The sequence below is a fragment of the Protopterus annectens genome, chromosome 2.part1 (assembly GCF_019279795.1).
Source record: "Protopterus annectens isolate FY-2018-M chromosome 2.part1, PAN1.0, whole genome shotgun sequence".
In the NCBI taxonomy this organism is placed as follows: domain Eukaryota; kingdom Metazoa; phylum Chordata; order Ceratodontiformes; family Protopteridae; genus Protopterus; species Protopterus annectens.
In genome coordinates, this window is record NC_056729.1 from 1598542031 (window position 1) to 1598562078 (window position 20048).

Below are 20048 nucleotides of genomic sequence, written 5' to 3' on the forward strand. Positions count from 1 at the left end.
GAAGTCATAATGCCACTTTATTCAGCCCTTATCAGGCCTGTCATACAGTATTATGCCCCTGTCCGCATGTACCTGACCAGACATATGCAACAGTTGGAATGCACACAAGGGTTCCTTACCAGGAGAATCCAGGGTATAAACACATTGTCCTGTACAGACCACCTTAAAGCTCTACCTCCATAATGTTCTTCTACAGGTTACTAACAGGCAATATATGCCTGGCATAAAAGACATTCTTAGATCCAGCTCTGATGGACCTATTGCACATCCGCAAAACAAACAGCATCAGAACCACTAGTTTCAAGAATTTAAATTGTGCTTGCGACATAAATAGGACATGTTGGACAGACACATATGTGTCTCAGGGGATCCCTATACTCTGGAAGGGGCTCCCCATCCATGTGAAGTAGATTCCATCCCTAACCCTATTTAACTGTAACCTTGACCAATGGATGGGCAATTGGAAATTCACCCCAGGTCTAGCCCCCATGTCTCTTCCGACCCCACTCCCACAGAATATTTAGAAATTTCCTAACTAATATAGCCTCTTCTGCTAAGTGCCCATTACACATAGGAACACAACTGGGTTGGGATGCTTGGCTAGGCTTATAAAGGCCCAGGTGGGTTTTTACCTATGAAACTACAGACACTGACACCATCAAAAACAACCCATACTCACATCTATGTTTAGATTAAACAAAAATGTAAGATCTAATAAAAATAACCACAAACATACTTCTCAACCTCTTAGTGCAAGAAATTTGGACAGAGACTAAAATAATGGGGAGACAAAGGCCCAAAAATAGGGACAGATTTTAAATATTGCTCTTGCAAACTTAGAAAGTTGCTAGAATAACAGGATTTGTGTTAGCATGCATTTTCTGAAAAACATGAAGTTTGAAACTGAAATATATGTCATTATTTAGTGACTTCAATCCTCAGTGGTTTCCAGAAAAGGAGGGTTGATGTTCTTTATACCTCTTAGAAACTGTCTTAGCAATGGGTGAGAAAAAAATAGAGGCAGATCAATATATTATTTATATTGCTGAAGCATGTATATTTTTTTTATGAAAGAATAAGGCCATTTGGGGGCCATTTTTTCAGCTTGGCATTCCAGGATCTGTAGGATCTGCACATCACTGATGGGTCTTGACCCTTTTTGCTGTTCAAATCTCTTCTTCCATTTTGAGTATAATTTGTGTTTTCTAGTAATTGCAGGAGGCCTCCAGGATATTTTTTACCCTTTTTGGAAGAAGTGTAGAAGTAGTAATAGAGTAATAATCTTTTCAATCTTCAAGCTTCTAAAGTTCAAGCTGTTCAAGCTGTGGTGTGGTAGAAGTGCTGTTGTGCTGTGGAGCCTGCAGTGGGTACCAGTGTTGTTTGGCCAGTCTGGAGCTATCAGTGGCGACTTTTGGTTGCTCTGTCCTGATCTTTAGCCTTTGCCAATTCATCAAAGAAGGGGTGGGGAGGGATGGCATTGAAATTCAAATGAAGGAGAGGCATCCACCAACCTTCTTGAGGATGGTTGAGTATGTCCTTGTGCTTTTACTTTTCAGATGGTGATTAGTCTATATCTGGGAAAATGTCTGGATGCAACATCCATTCGTGATCCGGATGTTTGTTTCTAGGCTGTCCGGCCAGAACATTGTCCTTCCTGGTTTACAAACTGGGGATTGTAGCTCTGACGCAATTGTGAAATGTCCAGGAATTCATTATGATCTACAAAAGAGGTAAGAGGGTAGACCTCACCTTGTTTATGTACCACATAACTGTGGTATTGTCTGTCTTGTCTGTTAGATGGCCCTGATGCATGAACCATTGTCCTTGAATGCATCTTCCCTCATCGCCCCCATCCATGGTCTGGCGGAGGCGTCTGTTGTTGACTTGTATGAGGTTTGCTGGGTTTGCTGAAAGGCTTTTTTTTCCTTGCTTGGCCACCACAGAAATTTGCGCAATTACTGATGCCAGGCATTTCGTGAACACTCTGGGCGCGGTAGATAAGCCAAAGACAATGCTGAGAATTGATAATGCTCTGAGCCTGCAAGAAATCTGAGTATCTTGCTTTGTGTGGATCATTTGGGGCAGGTATGTATCCTTGAGGTCCAGATTTACCAGCCAAGACCCACCTGCAGCATGGGAAGGAGTTGCTGTAAAGAATTTTGCATGAATTTGGCACAATAAGGTGAAAACAAGTTCTTGAATAAAATCCTTGTCCTTGTTCTGCAGAAGGAACCTTTTCTATTGCGATGGTGGAGTCGAGTCAAAGTCATTGAGATTGTCCTGGCAGAGCAGTGGAAGGTCCTGCCCCTCACTGGAGGCTGCCAATTGCTGCTCTACATGAAGCTTCCAATGCATCATATCCCACACTGAGGAAAAATGCTGCTAACCTGCTAGTATTATGAAGAATTGACAATTTAATGCTCGTGATAGAAAGGTGGAAGATGTATATATTTCTGCCCCACCTTACTAAAAAGCCTAGAATCTCTTTCGAAGGGAGTGGTTTCTTAGCAGTAGTGGAGGAAGGAAGCCCCCCCTGAAAATAGTTTAGTTTCAGGGCAGTATGGCCCTTGTACGGTCTATGCTGAGGTAGCTTTAAAAATTCCTAACCTTTTCCCTAGAATCTGAGAAGCAGAGGGAATAGATTCCTCCTCAAGATCAGAATCCTCGTAGGGAAGGAAATATCCTGGGCTACGGTCTCAGAGGAGGGCACAGAAAACGACAACAGGCTGGCCTCCGTCCGGGTAACAATGGTGTGTGAGTGGGTCCTGAAGTTCTGGCGCCAAAACCATATCCTTCCGTTTTAGGTAAATGTGCTGTCGGAAGCTCCGCGCATGATATAGGCACAAGCTGCACAGGCCGAGACGTTGTGTTCTGGCCTAGGCAAGGTAGGCAATCCACAAATTTTATGAGGAACAGACCAATAATATGCAATGAAAATCTGGACATTTGTGAGGTATGCCAGAAACATGGAACATTTCCTAATTACTAGAGTGTAAAGAAATTACTTAACACTGCACACTCACAATCCATACACATGATCCTCAACAAGTAATACTACCCGCATCTCACAATCCATACACATGATCCTCACACAAGCAATACTACCCACCTCTCACAATCCATACACATGATCCTCACACAAGCAATGCTACCTAAATAAATTTATAGAAATGAAATTTGCTTTTATTAAAATGAAAAATTTAACAGGAAAAAACAAAATACAAGTAAACAATTGCAAACAGCATAATCAACAAAATGTCCATGCCTACTTAAACTTCCTGAATAAAAATAAACAGAATAAACTAAATAAAGGAAAAAAAAAAGGACATGCTAACCTAACCCTCAGTAAACTACTTTCCATGGAAGGAGTTAACAGAAGTAAATGCTGGAACTAACCATACAGAGATGGTCTTTTATAGACACAGGTCTGCTCTCTGTACCCTTTGCAATGGATATGAATCGCTTGCCTGCTTTTCTCTTTTTCTTTAGTCTATTCAAGGTAAATCCTCAGTTACCTATGCACATCCAAGGAACATAAAATGCCTACCACTTGTTAAGTGGGGAGAGACAGAATACAGGGAGGTGAATGCCCTGATTTCACTTGAGGCCTACAAGAACTGATATAACTGTGTGACATTCCTGACTGCTGATACAATGGATCATACTTAGCAAAAGCTGAGAGTTACACAGAAAATTCAATGTGCAGAATTTTTTTCAGGCAAACAAGAACAGCAGCATTTACATTTCTTGTTTAGGTGTAGACATCTTCTCATTTTAATACGCTTAACTGTGACACTGAAAATCACACATTCAATACCAAAGTTAAATTACAGTGAGACACAAATACTACACATAGGGTTGTCAACACTTCAGTGGTCCAAAGTGGGACACAGGAGGTGTGGCAACTACATGACATCATGTGGTGTAGTCATGGGTAGAGGGTGTGGCAAAGCATTGACAGCCTGGACATTCCAAAGAAGTAAGGTACTGCAAAGTGCACTATATTTTATTTACTTCTGAACATAGTCCCACAAAATAAATAAATGTGTGTGTGTGTGTGTGTGTGTGTGTGTGTGTGTGTTTATATATATATATATATATATATATATATATATTTATATAAATATATATATATTTATGTGTATGTGTGTGTGGGGAGGTGTACAACACCTGATCGAACAGACACAATGCCGACAGCCAGGAAATCAATGTAAAACTGTTGAATTAACAAATATCAGCACATTCTGTGCAAGCTCCAGGGTAATCCCCTGATCATGTGCAAAACATGTCGATATTTGTTCATTCAATGTATTCACTTCGATCTCTGGCCGTCGGCTTTGTGTCCATTCGATTGAGTGTCCTACACCCATATGTGTATTCACACACACACACACACACACACACACACACACACACACACACACACACACACACACACACACACACACACACACACACACACACACACACACACACACACACTTTTACTTTTAAAAGTTAGTTCTTGTAAATCATCCCAAAACAGCCACCGTAAAATCTCTTTGAAATGTACATCACATCCCATCTAACTATGAACACAGTCTTAAGAAAAAAATAATAATGACAATAAAAAAGAAATAGAATACATTCCACCTTTAAAAATTACAGAACTAAAATGCTAGTTCTCCTTATCACTACAGAGTAGAACAGGATAACCATGGTCTTTACCTGGCTGGCTTCCCACTATCCTTACCACTTCCAATGGTTAGCTGTCCAGCTTTCCTATTTTTGGGCTGGCTGGCTTCTCTACCTATGGGCTGGCTTGTATCCTTCTCTCTGGGCTGGCTGGTGTTCTGACCACCTTGCTGGCCACCATACTGGTTGCCTTGCTGTCCTTCTGTCTGCTGGCTGGCTGACGACCTGTCTAACTGGCTACCTTGTTGGACTCCTGGCAGGCTGGCTGGCTGACCTCCTGGCTGGCTGGCCACCATGTTGGCCTTCTGGCTGGCTTGCTAAGCACCATGCCGGCATCCTTCCTGGATGGCCTACTGGCCTCCTTGCTAGCTGGCCATCTTGCTGGCCTTATGGCTTACTGGCTACCTGGCTTGCTGACCACCTTGCTGGCTGACCTACTGGCCTCTTTGCTGGCTGGCTAGCTGGTCTCCTTACTGGTTTGCTGTCAGACTGGCAATTTGGCCTCCTTACTGGCTTGCTGGCTGGCTAGCAAGTTGACTTCCTTACAAGCTTGCTGGCTGTTGTCCTTTCTGGTTTTCAGGTTTGCTTGCTAGTTGGCTGGCTTAGAAAAACAGATCCTGTGTTTTTTTTTAATTACCCACAGCTGTAAAAGCACTGATAAGAATTTGCTCTACAGCCACAGGCTTTGTAAGGCTCTTCCTCATGTGAGCCCCCACTGCTAACATGAATTTCAGCCAATCACTGCACTATTTTCACCACTTGTGCCTGACAGGGAACAGCTCTCCCTAAAGGTCTGGTTGATGACATCATAGCTTAAATTCTGAATTGCCAAGAGAAAGCAGAAAATGAGTGCAGCCTTTTCATGGAATTTCAGAGATTTGGCGAAAGCAGGACTTTTTGCTTCCCTCTGCTAAATTATGTGGGTGACAGGATTGTTAGATCCAAAATGTGAGTGTCCTGCTGTTAGCAGGACTGGTGCCAACCTTAGCTGCACAAGGTCGGCCTTTCAAGTGCTACTGGCTAAATGGGATAACGCAACAGTGCAACCAGCTCTGCTGGCAATAATGAGTTAAGGATAATTCTGTCACAACTTGAGGTACGAATGTGGGATTAGTGATAAGTGTTATCCTGTCTTTGTGGAAGATGATCAAAGGCTGTTTGCACCTGGGGGCTGCAATTTGGAAATCCTTTAGGTACAACTGTCGGCAACTAAAATTCAGTTTTCCAGGTCAGGTGCTTGGGAGATACAGTAGCAACTGGCTCACATTAGGTAATGTTAGCCTGTTTAGATGATAACTGAGGTCCCATAGTGAAGCAGACTCGTTTTTGGTGGGCTCAAATGCAGAACCCCCTTGAGAATTACTTTACTGACAACACATTTTAAAGATGGAGGCTCCTATGGCAGGTAGGCTGAAATAGAAGACATATGTACATACTCTGAATAAGACATTCCTGGTCTGAAAAGATGTGACAGGTATTTGTGAACTGCAGACAGAAAACTCTGAGACGGGTCCACAATTCCAGATCCTTCCTGTAGCACCAAAGGGGATACATTTTTTTTTTCTTTATTGCTAGGTATGACTTTCTCGTGCTTGGCTTCCTAGCTTCACTTAAGATAGCAAACATGTGCCTAATTAGAGCTAGATCATCCAGGATGTCAGCCTTAGGGGCTTCAGGTTGGGGTATATAATCAACACCTGCATCCAGTAGTTCACACTCTCGAGGCAGTTGTGCAGGCCCTGTCCTTATCACATTCAATATGAGAGACAACTAGTGTAGCCTCAACAAAAAAATAACTGTCAATACCATTTTGGCCTGTCTGCCTTTATCTTCTGTACTACCCTGGGGAGAAGAGGGATTGGAGGAAGGTATATAAAATAAACCTGCCCAGCTTGCACAGAAGGTGTCTATTGCCACAGCTCCTGAAGCTAGTGTCCTGGTACAAGAGATTTTGAGTTGTTTCTTTTATGGAGAAGCAAAAAAGGGCTAACTTTGGCCATACTCAGAAATACATCCCATTCCATCATCCTTTCATAAGACTCTGCTTCAGTTCTACTTAGGTAGTTTGCAGGAATATTTCCTGAAAAGGGAAATAAGATGCCCTGAGAGTCATACCAGATACCTGAGCCAGAAACCATGCCTCTGTGTTCAGCCTGCACAAGAATTATACATGTTTCCCTCATTAGTTGGTGCACCGCATCACTCTGGTATCGTCTGCGATGATGTGCAAGATCCTTGACTGCCAGAAAGGCCTGAAGCCTGTGACAGCTAAAATGACTGTCATAAACTCTTTTATGTTGATGTGCTTTTTCCCTTGAATTGTGTTTCATTTTCTCTAAATCCTCAATTTCCCTGGGTGTAACTACCAGGCTGTGTCCAAGAAATCCATGCTAAGTAACCAGGTGTCTGACCCTAGCTTGAATGCCCAGGTTAATACGGACATGTTGTATTCGCTATGAGAGCTCTTTCTTCACACAGGGCAGAAGGTGGTCATGCTGCTGCACCATCTGCTTCTTACATACCACTGGAGCCTCCTCAGGTGAAGCCTTGCTAGGGGGACCAGCAGGAGTGAGAAGGCCATATATCCCAGTTTTCTGAGAAACTCCCTACTTTTGCTGTTTTACAGAACTGAAGCATTTTGTTAGAAATAACATTTACTCTGAAGGAGAAAATGCCCCATTATTTGAAATGTTCAGCAAGGCACCCAGGAAAAAGAGCTGTCTCATGGGTAATACTTGGGATTCTGGCAGCTTCAGAGAAAGTCTTCATTTTTGGAAGTACATAAGAGCAAACTGCAGAGCTTTGCACATCCACTCTAAGGTTGATACCTGTATGAAATTGTTGTCCAGATAGCAGCAGATTTAAATACCATAGTGAACACTCTAAGCGCAACAGTTAAACCAAAGATTAAAGAAGTAAACTGGAGGAGAGAAAGTACAGTTGTGTACACTTACCATAAATGTAGATGTTCGAGTGTATTCACTGTTGCAGTCATTACATTTGGGTAATCTGCAGGCAGGTTGCCCTCAGTCGGCCTGAATAACAAAGTCTTGGGTCCTGCATCGGTTGCTGTCGCCTCTTCCATGACATCAGGTCATCAGGGGTATAAAACATGCAGCCGACGCCATTTTATTCAGTTTTTCTTGCCCCAGATGTCAGGTGCCCCCCAAACGGGGAGCAAAAAAATAAATATATATATATATATATATATATATATATATATATATATATATATATATATCAATAAACAGAAATATATGTAGATGCATTTTTAGATGAAACTTTACCTTCATCTAAAAGCAAATACACCACAAAGGTTTTAGAATACAGTGAAGGAAAGAGAAGTTATAGAAAAGGAGGATGGCGGGTGGGTAACCCGGACTGCAACAGTGAATACACTCGAACATCTACATTTATGGTAAGTGTACACAACTGTAACACTGAGAGGTGTGTAAAAGAGCGGAAACCACCACAAATAACGTTCAACAAACCACTCCTTGAGCCAATAACCTACGACCACAAGTAAAAAAACCTTTATTCGATCCACATAAAAGGCTACCGCAAATTGTATAACTTCTCAGACTCCTTGGGAGCAGAGGGTTGGGTAACAAGTAAGCTAAAAGCAGTGAGGAAGACATTCTCTAAAATAGACAATGCAGGAGAAACAGCTGCAGCTTTGGGCACCTGTAACGGTATATATATAAATGGTTTCAGTATCCATTATTAACTGTTCTGATGAAGTCTATCGACGAAAGTGCTTGACCTGTTTTGTGGATTATTCCTACACAGTGGATTATTGATCTGCTTTTGTGGATTAAATTTTGCACAGTCAACAATTTTATGTGGATCGAATAAAGGTTTTTTAACTTGTGGTCGTAGGTTATTGGCTCAAGGAGTGGTTCGTTGAACGTTAAGTGTACACAACTGTACTATGTTCTTCATGTTTTACTGTTGCAGTCGTTACATTTGGGTAGAATCCCAAAGCTATGGATGGGAGGATGGAACAAAATAGCATTAGGAGCAGCTATAAGGCCCTGCAGAACAGCAGTGGAAAGCCTGCCCTGGATTTGGAGAAGAGAGGCAAATGATAATGCTCTGTGAAGGTATGAACAGAGCTCCAAGTAGCAGCTTCTAGAATGTCTTTGGTTGGAACTCCTCTGAGAAAAGCTGCTGAGGTTGAGGCAGCCCTGGTGGAATGTGACCTGATCCCCTTGGGCACAGGTTTACCATGGTGCAAGTTGCAGAAACGAATGCAGTAGCTTATCCACTTAGAAATAGTCTGCTTTGATATAGCCTTCCCCTCTGATCCTGCAGCAAATGCCACCAGTAGTTGCTCAGATTTTAATAGAGATTTGGTCCTGTTTAAGTAGAATCTTAGTTGTCTGTGTACGTCCAATGAATGCAGAATCTGCTCCCCCTTGTTCTGCAGATTTGGGTAAAATGTTGGCAGATGAATTGTTTGGTTAAGAGCCACACTGGATACCACATTAGGCATAAAAGAAGGATTGGTCCTGAGGGACACCCTGTCCAGGTAAAATGTAATAAAAGGCTCCACAGCCATGAGAGCCTGTAGTTCAGAAACCCTTCTTGCTGAAGTGATTGCCAAGAGGAAAGCTGTTTTCCAAGATAAAAAATTTATATCCGCAGTAACTGCTGGTTCAAAAGGAGGCAGGGTGAGTTTTTCCAGCAAAAAATTGTGGTCCCATGCAAACGTTGGTGATCTTCTGGGAGGTCTTACATTTTTGGCCCCTCTAAGATACTGTTTAATCAGAGGATGAGAAAAGAGGGGAGGCTCTGTGCTGTAATGAGCCGTGATGGCAGAGGCATGGATTTTTATTGAAGAAAAAGATAGGCCCTTGTCAAGCATCTCAGTCAAATACTGTAAAACCTGAGGGATATTGGGCTTTGCTGTGTCCGTTCCTTGTGCTTGGTTCCAAGCACAGAATCTCTTCCATTTATCAGCATAAGATTTTCTGGTACTAGGCCTTCTGGCTTCCAAAATGACATCCATCACAGATTTACTGAGAGGAGTTGTTTGAATAATTAAATGATCAGCCATGCTGCAAGGTTCAGAGTTTGGAGCTGAGTGTGCAGAATTTGATTGTTCTGCTGAGACAGTAGATGAGGTATTTGAGGCAAGTACCAAGGAGGGAGTTGAGACATATTCCTTAGAATTGGGTACCAGTGCTGGTGAGGCCAGTCTGGAGCAATTAGGATCATTTTTGGTTTTTCCTGTCTGACCTTTAGTAAGACCTTGGAGAGAAGAGGCAGAGGGGGAAAGGCATAGACTGATAGGTTTTTCCAAGTGAAGGATAGGGCATCCACTTTCCATGATTGTCTGTGATAGGTCCTTATGCAGAATTTGTCCAGGTGATAATTTTGGGGAGAGGCAAATAGATCTATGTCTGGGCTCCCCCATTTCTTTGTGGATCCAGTTTCGACTTGTGCGGGTCCATAAGATTTCTGCTTAGGTCGTCTGCCAGAGTATTTTGTTTTCCTGGCAGGAATTGAGCTTGAAGATGTATTTTGTAAGTCAAAGCTGTGTTCCACAATGCCATGGCTAGTCTGCAAATGGGGTAGGAATGTGTACCCCCCTGCTTGTTTATGTACCACATAACCGTGGAGTTGTCCGTCTTTATCAGTAGTTGTCCTGGATGAAGTAAGTCCTTGAAAGCTGTCAGTGCATTCTGAACAGCTAGCATCTCTTTCTGGTTTATATGCAGATGCATTTGTTTTGGGCTCCATTTGCCCTGAATGCATCTCCCTGCCAGGTGGGCCCCCCCAGCATAGTCTGATGCATCTGTAGTTAGGGTTTGGGTGGCAGGGGGTAGAGTGAATGACAGTCCCTTGTTTTGTTGACATGTCTCTGCCCACCAAAGAAACTCCTGTTGTAGGCAGGGAATGAGAGGAATCATTGTTTCCAGACTGTGACGGTGTTGACTCCATAAACTTTTTAGATACCATTGAAGTTTCCTCATATGCAGTCTCGCATATGGAATTAGTAGAATGCAGGATGCCATGAACTCCAAAGCCTGCAGAATTTGTCTTGCAGATAACTGGGTTTTTGTTGCCATTTGTTTGAAGTATGTTGTCAGTTGCCTTTGTTTGTCTGGCATAAGGTAAGCCATCTGGGCAGTTGTATTCAAGCTTGCACCCAGGAATGTAATTATTTGAGAGGGTACCAGTTGGGATTTCTTTTCATTTACTGTGTACCCTAGGCATGTTAGAAGCCTTTTTACAAATGCCAGATGTTGAAGAGGAGTGTCCTTGTCCTCTGCTTGAATGAGACAGTTGTCCAGATAAGGATAAATTTGTATGCTTCTTTGTCTGCAGAATACAATTACTGGTGCCAGGCACTTTGTAAAGACCCTGGGCGCAGTAGATAAGCCAAAGGGCAGTGCAGAGAATTGGTAATGCAAAAAACCTGCCTTGAAGCAGAGGTATCTTCTGCACGATTCCCTTATTGGGATATGCAGGTATGCCTCTTTTAAGTCTAGAGTCACTAACCAAGCGTTCCTGCTCAGCATAGGCAGTAGCTGTTGTAAAGTCAGCATTTTGAATTTTTGAATGTCCAGGAACGTGTTCAAAATCGATAAGTCCAGTACTGGACGCCAGGCATTGTCTTTTCTGGGTACCAGGAAAAGTCTTGAATAAAAACCTTGTCCTTTTTCCTTTTCTGGTACTGGTTGAATAGCCCCCATATCCATGAGGGACATAACCTGTTTCTGAGCCTCTGCCCATTGATTTTGTGGCAGATATGGCCAACCGTTTGGAATTGGCAAAGTATGGAAATGAAATCTGTACCCCTGGGATACTATGTTTAATACCCACTTGTCCTGGGTAATTAACTGCCAATTCTGAGCATGAAGTGCTAATTCCACCCCCCAAGGGGGCTGCCAAAAGGTAAGTGCTTGGTGAAGGTAGAGGAAAGTCATTGAGACTGCTTACTGTAGGGTTGTGCTTGGAGGTGGAGGCACCCCATTGCTTTGACCTGTAAGAACCCTGTGATTGGTATCGAGAGCCTTTTGAGCATCTGGATTTGCCTTGAGAGGCTCTGTTGGACACAGGAAAGGACCAATTTGTAGTAGGCCAGTGCCTACTGAACCTGGGTGACTGCACTTGTAAGAAATATTTTACAGTTTGCATAGATTTAGCTTTGTTTTCCATTTTCTTTAAAACCTCTTCTGCCTTATTACCAAACAGAGTATCATACTGCAAGGGGGAATCCAACAATTTAGCTTTAATATGATCTGGCAAATTTTGCTCCTTGAGCCAGGCATGCCTTCTAATCACAGATCCAGTAACTGCGGCCCAGCAAGAGGCCTCCAAGGAATCAAAATCTCATTGCAAAGTATGCTTTCCAACCTGTTCTGCTGAATGCAATAATTCCTGTAATTCTTTATTTTCCACACAATCAGAAATCAACATAATTTTCTGTTTCAATAAGCCCATAACATGCTGTTGATATTTAGGCATATGAAACTGGCAGTTTAAGGCCCTAATTGCCAATGTTGCAGAGGTATAAATCTTCTTTCCCCATCTATCCAGCGCCCTGGAATCTCTATCAGAGGGAGTAGGATTTTTGGCTGTAGACGCCTTTACACCTTTGGGACCCTGTGAGATAGTCTCTGGATCAGCAGCAGGATTTTTGAATATAAATTTGTAGGAGTCAGGAACCCTGTAATATCTGTCTGGCTTACTAGGAGCCAGAGGTAGGGAATCAGGAGCCATGCTTGATTCCGAAAACACATCATCAACAATATCTAATACAGGAGGTATTGCCAAAGGCCTATGCTGAGGAAGAAGAAGGAGATCCCTAAGCCTCTTTTTTGATTCAGAGAAATCCTGACTCTCCCAGTGAAAATGTTCCCTTAAAGTATACAAAGTTTCTCCAAAAGAATGATTCTCAGGAGGAGATGCAGATGGGATGGATTCTTCTGCATCAGAATCCTTATAGGGAGGAATAGAAAATTCCTGATCAGAAGAGGAATCAGAAGAAATGGAAACCTGATCTGAAGATTCATAATCCATGCCTTGCCTAGGCCTCTTAGCAAGGGGGTTGGGAACCCCTGATCAAGGTAATTAAGTCCTCAGCCATTTTGATCATCTGTTTTTTAGGCATAAGGCCCTGAGCACATGGCTCATGCATCAGTTTTTTAGACATAGAAGATGTTTTTGAGGCTGGAGTCGGTTTTATATAAAAATGTTGAGGTCTGAAAACACCCTCAGATGCCGGTGCCTGCTCAGTGGCTCCGGACCCATCCGAGGGAGAGACATCTGCGGGTTCAAGAGAATCTCGTGGCATACTGGACTCTGCATGGGTCTCGGTAGAGGCCTGCGACTCAAAAGTAGCGGGTATCAGGGGTTGCGAAAGCGCCTCACTGAGTACTGGCGACTGGCTTAGGAGAAGTTTCGTCGTTGGTTTTGGACCTCGACGGTCTATCTCCATCTTTTTGTTTGTGCTTTTTGTGAACTCCGGTAGTCAGATTGCTAACCGACGACATTTCAGCGTAATTAAATCTGGATCCAAAATATTTAGAAGCAAAAATATACCGACACTTAATAGTGCGTTGGTTAAATCTAGCACAAAACTGACAGCAAGGCACATTATGATCTGGGCTTAGGCAAGGAATACAGTACAAATGAAAATCCTTATGAGGTATTTGCTTCCCACAAGTAATGCAATTATTAACTTTTACTGACATCGGTAAGGAGCAAGAGAAAGTTTCCCCAATGAGGTACTTAGCTTTAGTTGAAGACTTTGGTTCTGAAACTCGAATGCGAAAATTTCAGGAGTCGGCCGACAGGCACTTGCGAACTGCTTCTGCTTCGGGCACCGTGCGGCAAGAAAGACTGAATAAAATGGCATCAGCTGCATGTTTTATACCCCTGACGACCTGACGTCATGGAAGAGGAGACAGCAACCGGAGCAGGACCCAAGACTTTGTTATTCAGGCCGACTGAGGGCAACCTGCCAGCAGATTACCCAAATGTAATGACTGCAACAGTGAAACACGAAGAACATCTTCCTGACTCAGATCTGAGGTACTGCCTGTCTATCCTGTTGATAGGTAAATGGAGGTGGGCATCTTTCAGATCCAACCGTGAAGGCTTGAGGAAAAAGGAGAGGAAGACTGGCTTGCAAAGTTAGGATTTGAAGTTTAGCCTTGATAATTGTAAGACTGGCCTCCATGGGCCGTCCATTTTGGTGCAGGAAATCTGTGCTCTCTTCCTGCTTTTATACTTTCTCTGTAGCCTTGTGTCACAAAAGTTCTTATAACCAAATGTCTTTGTTTTCTGGGTATTAGAGGGATGCATGAGCTGAAATCTATATTACTTAACCAAAATATTTAAGACCCATCTGTCCAGTATGATTTTCTCCCATTCCTTTACAACTAAGTCTAAGCAACCTCCAATTTTCTTGGCGAATATATGTTGCATAGGCGAGAGTGGGTTGGGTGGGATCTGAGGGATTGTAGATGGAACAGCTCTTCTGAGTCATAGCTGTTCTCTTTCAAGGGTCTTGTTCTTGAGAGCCCCCTGGCTTCTCCTTTTTGGTTAGTTGGTCAGTTTCTGTTATACTATTAATTCTTCCTTTAAGACTTTAAGACACTTCTTTTGTTTTGCCTCTGTTGGAAAGGCCAACACTTCACATGGTACTTCTCATTGCATTTAGGGGGCAGTGAAGTGAAACAATCATTTCGCACACTGCATAGTCTTCCCCTTTTGCTCCAGTTTCTTAAACATCTGTTCCACAGGGTGGTCCACAAAGCAGCTTGTTTTCTTCTTATGCATTTTAATGCTATGCTTTTGCATGATTTGGCAGGGGCTGGATCCAGAGCCAGGCATACCTTCTAATGCCTGACTCCTGTTGCTGTCACCCTGCATGATGTGTCCATTAGATTGTGGCCACACTTGATAAGAGGAGCTGCTAGCCTGGGGAATGATGTTGCACATGTTTAGTATCTTATTTCTCAGAGCTTTGTCCTCTACCTGTATGGTTCATATGTAACTTATAGTGATGCCATCAAAGAGACCACTGTGGAGCCTGGTCCAATTTTCTAATTGCCTAAGATAATTGTCCTGTTAATGACTTGCTCAGAGTTGCAGATTAGGCAAATGAAGGCTGACAGAATCAAAGCCTGGACATCCGCACATCCCCACATCCTTAAACTGGGACAGGCCAGTCCCCTGCTATTTAAACATATGAGTTTGGCAATTAAAAGCTCTGAGGGTCAAGGTGCAGGTGTGCACTATCTTCCTAAAGTGTTTTACTTTCCCTAACATTGGAAAGTGGGTTCTTGATTAGTGTCCCAGTAGACCCCTTGCTGGAATCCATGGACACCAAAGTTGGATCAGCAGTAGGATTATCGTACAAGCACTTGTAGGAATCCTTAACCCTGCAAAAATGGCATTACTTTCTGACAGACACTAGTAAATGCATGAGCAAAGGTTTTAGTCAGTGAGGAATAGTTAAAGCTTTTGGCTTTGACAACTGGAAAAGCTTGCTGTACCTCTTCTGGGCATCTGAAAAATCCTTAGACTCTAATTGAAGGTGATCCTTCATTCTATGCAGGGCATCACCAAATAAGAAATCCTCTGGTGGAAACTTAGAGCACAAAGGGCCCACAATGTATGACGTACAACTAACAGTAGAAGTAATCTGATCAACATAATCCACATCATCCAAATCTGTAACAGAGGAATCATAATTCCTGAGGGATGGTTTCCTTTTTTGAGTAGGGACAGTGACTCTGGGGCTCAATCTGATGATGGCTGCATGTTATTAAGGAATAATGCAAAGTAATACCTCTGAGAAGGACTGCTCTGTAAATTTTGCAATAGATCTAAACAATATTTCTGTCATTTGCTCTGAACCAGACAGATTTTATCTTTGTAATCAAACAAAGGCACCAGTTATTTGTGTTTCATTTTAATGTATTTTTGTTGATTTTGTTTTTAGATTTTATTTTTGCCATTCCTGTTAAGTTATAGTTATTTGTGTGATCAACAAAACATTGCATGTCTATTTATAGGCACTCAACACTACATTTTGTAATAACATTGAAAGGACTTGCTCCAATATGAAATACTTCAATACTGTACCAGTAACTTTCTTTTCTTTCTGTTGGACAACATTTAGTACAATTATGCTGTCCGTCTTGTGTTTTTATACAGTTTACTATTCTAGGACCCATTCCAAAGCAATCAAGTTTAGTAACTGATGTTCTTTATGGTTCTGTGTCACACATGCTTTGACAAAGTATACAGTGACAGTCCCTAAGGATGATCTGTGAAAGAGTAAAATAACATGGAGTTCTACCTTTTCTTGCTCTGCTGTTTATTGCATTTTTAGTACACTAACACGGAACACACTGATTACATGCTGAAAGAGAGAGAACAATATTTTTTACAATAAGGTTCTTACATAAGAACCTTGGTGTTAGCTTAGTGAACATTACACTGTCAGACTGCATTACTGCAGAACAGAATCATAAACCTACTGGCAAGCTTTGAAAACTATAAGACATTTTGTAGTTTGCAGCCACAACAAAAATGCTCCTCTCACCTAACAGCTTTTAAAACCTGATAAGACACTATTACCTGGTAAAAAATCAGGGCTGGTGAAACTCCACATGTATTACAAAGAATTATAACTGGGTCTCTGATCATACCCATTGCATATGTGCTCCAGAAAAGGATTAAGGAAATTCAGCTCTTCAGGTGCATTTCCCATAGCCATTTGAAAAACACATAACAGCTTAGTTATGATCAGATTCAGAGGTCTGATCATAATCTCCTGTAACATTAATAAAGTACTAGTATCATGTGTTTATATGGATTTGTGTCAGATTATCGAAGTTCCGAAACTGTGCCCCCACACCCCCTGCTAATTAAATATACCAACTCCGATATCGCACTGCATGCGGAAAAAGGTACATTTCTCATTCCATGCTGCACCACAATCTCCATTCAAAACATTCAAAGTTTGAAAACTTCGATCATATGGTCCCGACCATATGACTTTTGAAGTTTTGACACTTCGATAATCTGATAGGGACCAGTTTATATACATACATGCATGTAAATATTTCAAGCATGGGCATTAATGTCCTTCTAGTCTGCCAATATACCAAAACACTTGTTTCTATAATAAGTGGCCAGGCTATTCTTAAAAGTATCTAAACTAGTGCTTGTTTTAATGTAGTTTTGCAGTCTGTTCCATGTATCAGCTGCTTTCTCAGAGAACCAACTGGTACACTTCTCATTCCTATAGAATCTTCTACATAGGTTGTCTGAAGATTCTCTAATACTTTTTGATAACCTCAAACATTCCCAGAGATAGTTGTCTCTAAATGCACTATATATCTGAATAAGATCTCCTCTTAGATATCTATGAGACACCGTACAAGTTCAGATATTTTAGTCTTTCATAATAACTTAAATTTTCACTTGGTATATTTCTGCTGTACTCTTTCCAGTTTACTCATGCTTGTTTTCAAATAAGGTTTCCATATTGTTATCCCACACACAAGTTTGGGTCTAATGTAACTGACAAACAATGACTTCATCATTTCTGATTTCCTAGACTTTATAAATCTTTTTATACAACCTATAGTTCTATAACTATCATTAACCAGTTGGTTGATATGATTAGAAAAACTCAAAAGTTGATCTACCCATATACTCAGGTCCTTAAATAAATCTACAGTTTCAATCACTGTGTGATACATTAAATATTCACCTTTCAGTTTATGTCTCCCAAATCTCATATACTTAGTTTTTGATGTATTTATCAGCATTTTATTCTCCTGTGCCCAAATGGTCAATTTAGTCAAGTTATTCTGCAGACATGCCTTGTCTGTAACACATGTAATCAGTTTACTCAGATTCATGTCATCTGCATATATCACGTACAGAAAAGAAAAGTCCAAACCACGAAAAAGTCCAAAAATACGCTCACATCAGGATAAAATCACAGATTTATTGCACTTGCACTTGATAAAACTCCAGATAAGCACTTTCGTCACAGATTTACAATTATGTCAGGAACTTCACCAGATAACAAAAAATGATTACCACATTCTTAAGTACTTTTTTAAAAAAATAATGACGTCATATCCTTAATAATCAGGTCAACATACATACATAAATCACCCACTCCATCCTCATTTAAAATATTTCAAAGTATTTCAAAGTGTAATCACACTACACTAAACAAAAATTAAACTAATGCACATCTAAAACCAAAGAATATAAATGTAAATGTATATGTACATATTGTAAATGTAATAAATGTGTCTCAAACCCAATTAAAGGGCCAGTTACCTTTCTAAGGCTTTAAGTTTTAAAAGACTAATTATGAACAGACTTTCATTTAATCGCGGCCAGTGTCCTGAGTTCAAACAAACCTGCCAACCCAATTCTACCTTTTCCAATAAGTACGGCCATGTATATATGTATGTTGACCTGATTATTAAGGATATGATGTCATTATTTTAAAAAAGTACTTAAGGATGTGGTAATCGTTTTTTGTTATCTGATGAAGTTCCTGACATAATTGTAAATCTGGGACGAAAGCGCTTATCTGGATTTTTACCAAGTGCAAGTGCAATAAATCTATAATTTTATCCTGGTGTGAGCAGTTTTTTGAACTTCTTTCTCATCTGCATACATACTGGAGAACACCTAAGATGAAAAAGTTAGGTCTGAAAGATACAATCTAAACAAATAAGGGCCTAGAACAGAGCCCTGTGGGTCACCCTGACTGTAACCAAGGATTTTGCCTGTCCAGTTACTGTATGATACTTGCCATGTCCTTTTCTGAGGCATGCAGCTATCCATCTTACCAAGAGTACATTGATACCTAGTCATTCTAATTTATTGATCAGAGTTTTGTGTATGACCCTGTCAGATGCTGAAGTTAAATCTATATAAATTACATCACACCACAAGTTTCCATTCATAGCTGTTATTATATTGTTATAGAACATCATGTTACAGGTGGTAATAGATCTGTTCTCAACATGTGCATGCTGATTATGGTTTCAAGTCCCAACCTATCCATTTCGGACAATAACTTATCCAATATTAACCTTCACAATTATTTTTCCACAACAAGAAAAATAATATATATGACTCTGGGTTTGTCCTACTCTCCTTTCCCTTAAAGACAGGTTTAATACGTGCATGTCTCCAATCTTGAGAAATCTCCCCATATTTATATGGCTTAATAAATAACAGATATAGTAAATAATAGATATAATGGTACTGTAAGTTGTTGCTGAAGTATTCTTAGATCATTATTACTAATTCCATATTCTCCCTGTGCTTTGTTCAGATCCAGTTTGTTCAGTTCTTTTTCAATATAATCTAATCTGATTCCAGTATCTGAGGTTACCTGGATGTCACTAGGACAACTTATCACCTCCTTTGTAGAGCCAAACTGTTTTGCAAAGGTTTTGTAAATATTGGTTGTGTCTGAGAATACATTTTAGAATCTACACGCAGTTTATCAATTTGTATGTCTTTACTTCTTCTGCATCTTATGTATCTACAAAAAGGTTTCCTATTATCAATATTTTTATATACATTTTCTTCAATTTTTTCTTGGTTTTGTCTCACAAATATGCTTAGTTTGTTTGTCCAGCTTGTTTAAGTTTTCAAAGTTGTAGTTTGACCTCACTTCCATTTTATATTTTTTGTCTCTCAACTTAATTATCTTATAGCCCCCTGATGTTGTATGCATAGATCCTAAAAAACATTTTTTTTTTATTTTTTGCACTCAAACAATTTATCTTTCAAAACGTTCCACTTTTCATTATATTATATGACATACAGGTACAGTTTCTGAGGAAAGACTAGAAAATAGATAACGTCTTTTTAAGAAGCTCATAGCTGGTATCTGGGAAAATTAGCTGCTGTTTTGTGCACTGCTGTGGTTACTTTGTCACAGTACTTTTACACCTCTACATTTCATAAATGTGTATACACTACTACAAATATAGTCCTCCCCTTACTCAGTCTTGCTTTTATAGTCACACACCTTCTGGAATCAGAAGCCAGAAAAATCAACTTCTGAAAACATTGTCATCTTCACGACTGAATATGCACTCCCAGTCTTTCTTAGAAACTCTCACTGTACCTCAGTCATACAAAAGCTAATTAAAACAATTTGAAGATTTATTAATTTGTCTGATTCTCTGACTACGTACTGCTCTTGTTTACATTCCTTACAAACTACCAGTCGCACAATGTGCTACCTTTATATTTTCATTTACGCCATACAAGCTTTTGTACACCGACTTTTGTCTTTCTCTTTATCTTCATCTGTAGTCATCATTATCCTCTTCATCACCTGTAGAAGGACATGT

General features: G+C 40.7%; 1 protein-coding gene across 1 annotated transcript in view; it reads right to left on the reverse strand.

Moving 5' to 3' along the window:
• Positions 1-20048, reverse strand: part of PHC2 (polyhomeotic homolog 2) — a 2832203-nt gene that overhangs the window by 1078204 nt on the left and 1733951 nt on the right. The window contains 2 exon segments of the mRNA XM_044063043.1: positions 4530-4564; positions 10516-10559. Coding sequence (XP_043918978.1) covers positions 4530-4564; positions 10516-10559 — 79 coding nt within the window.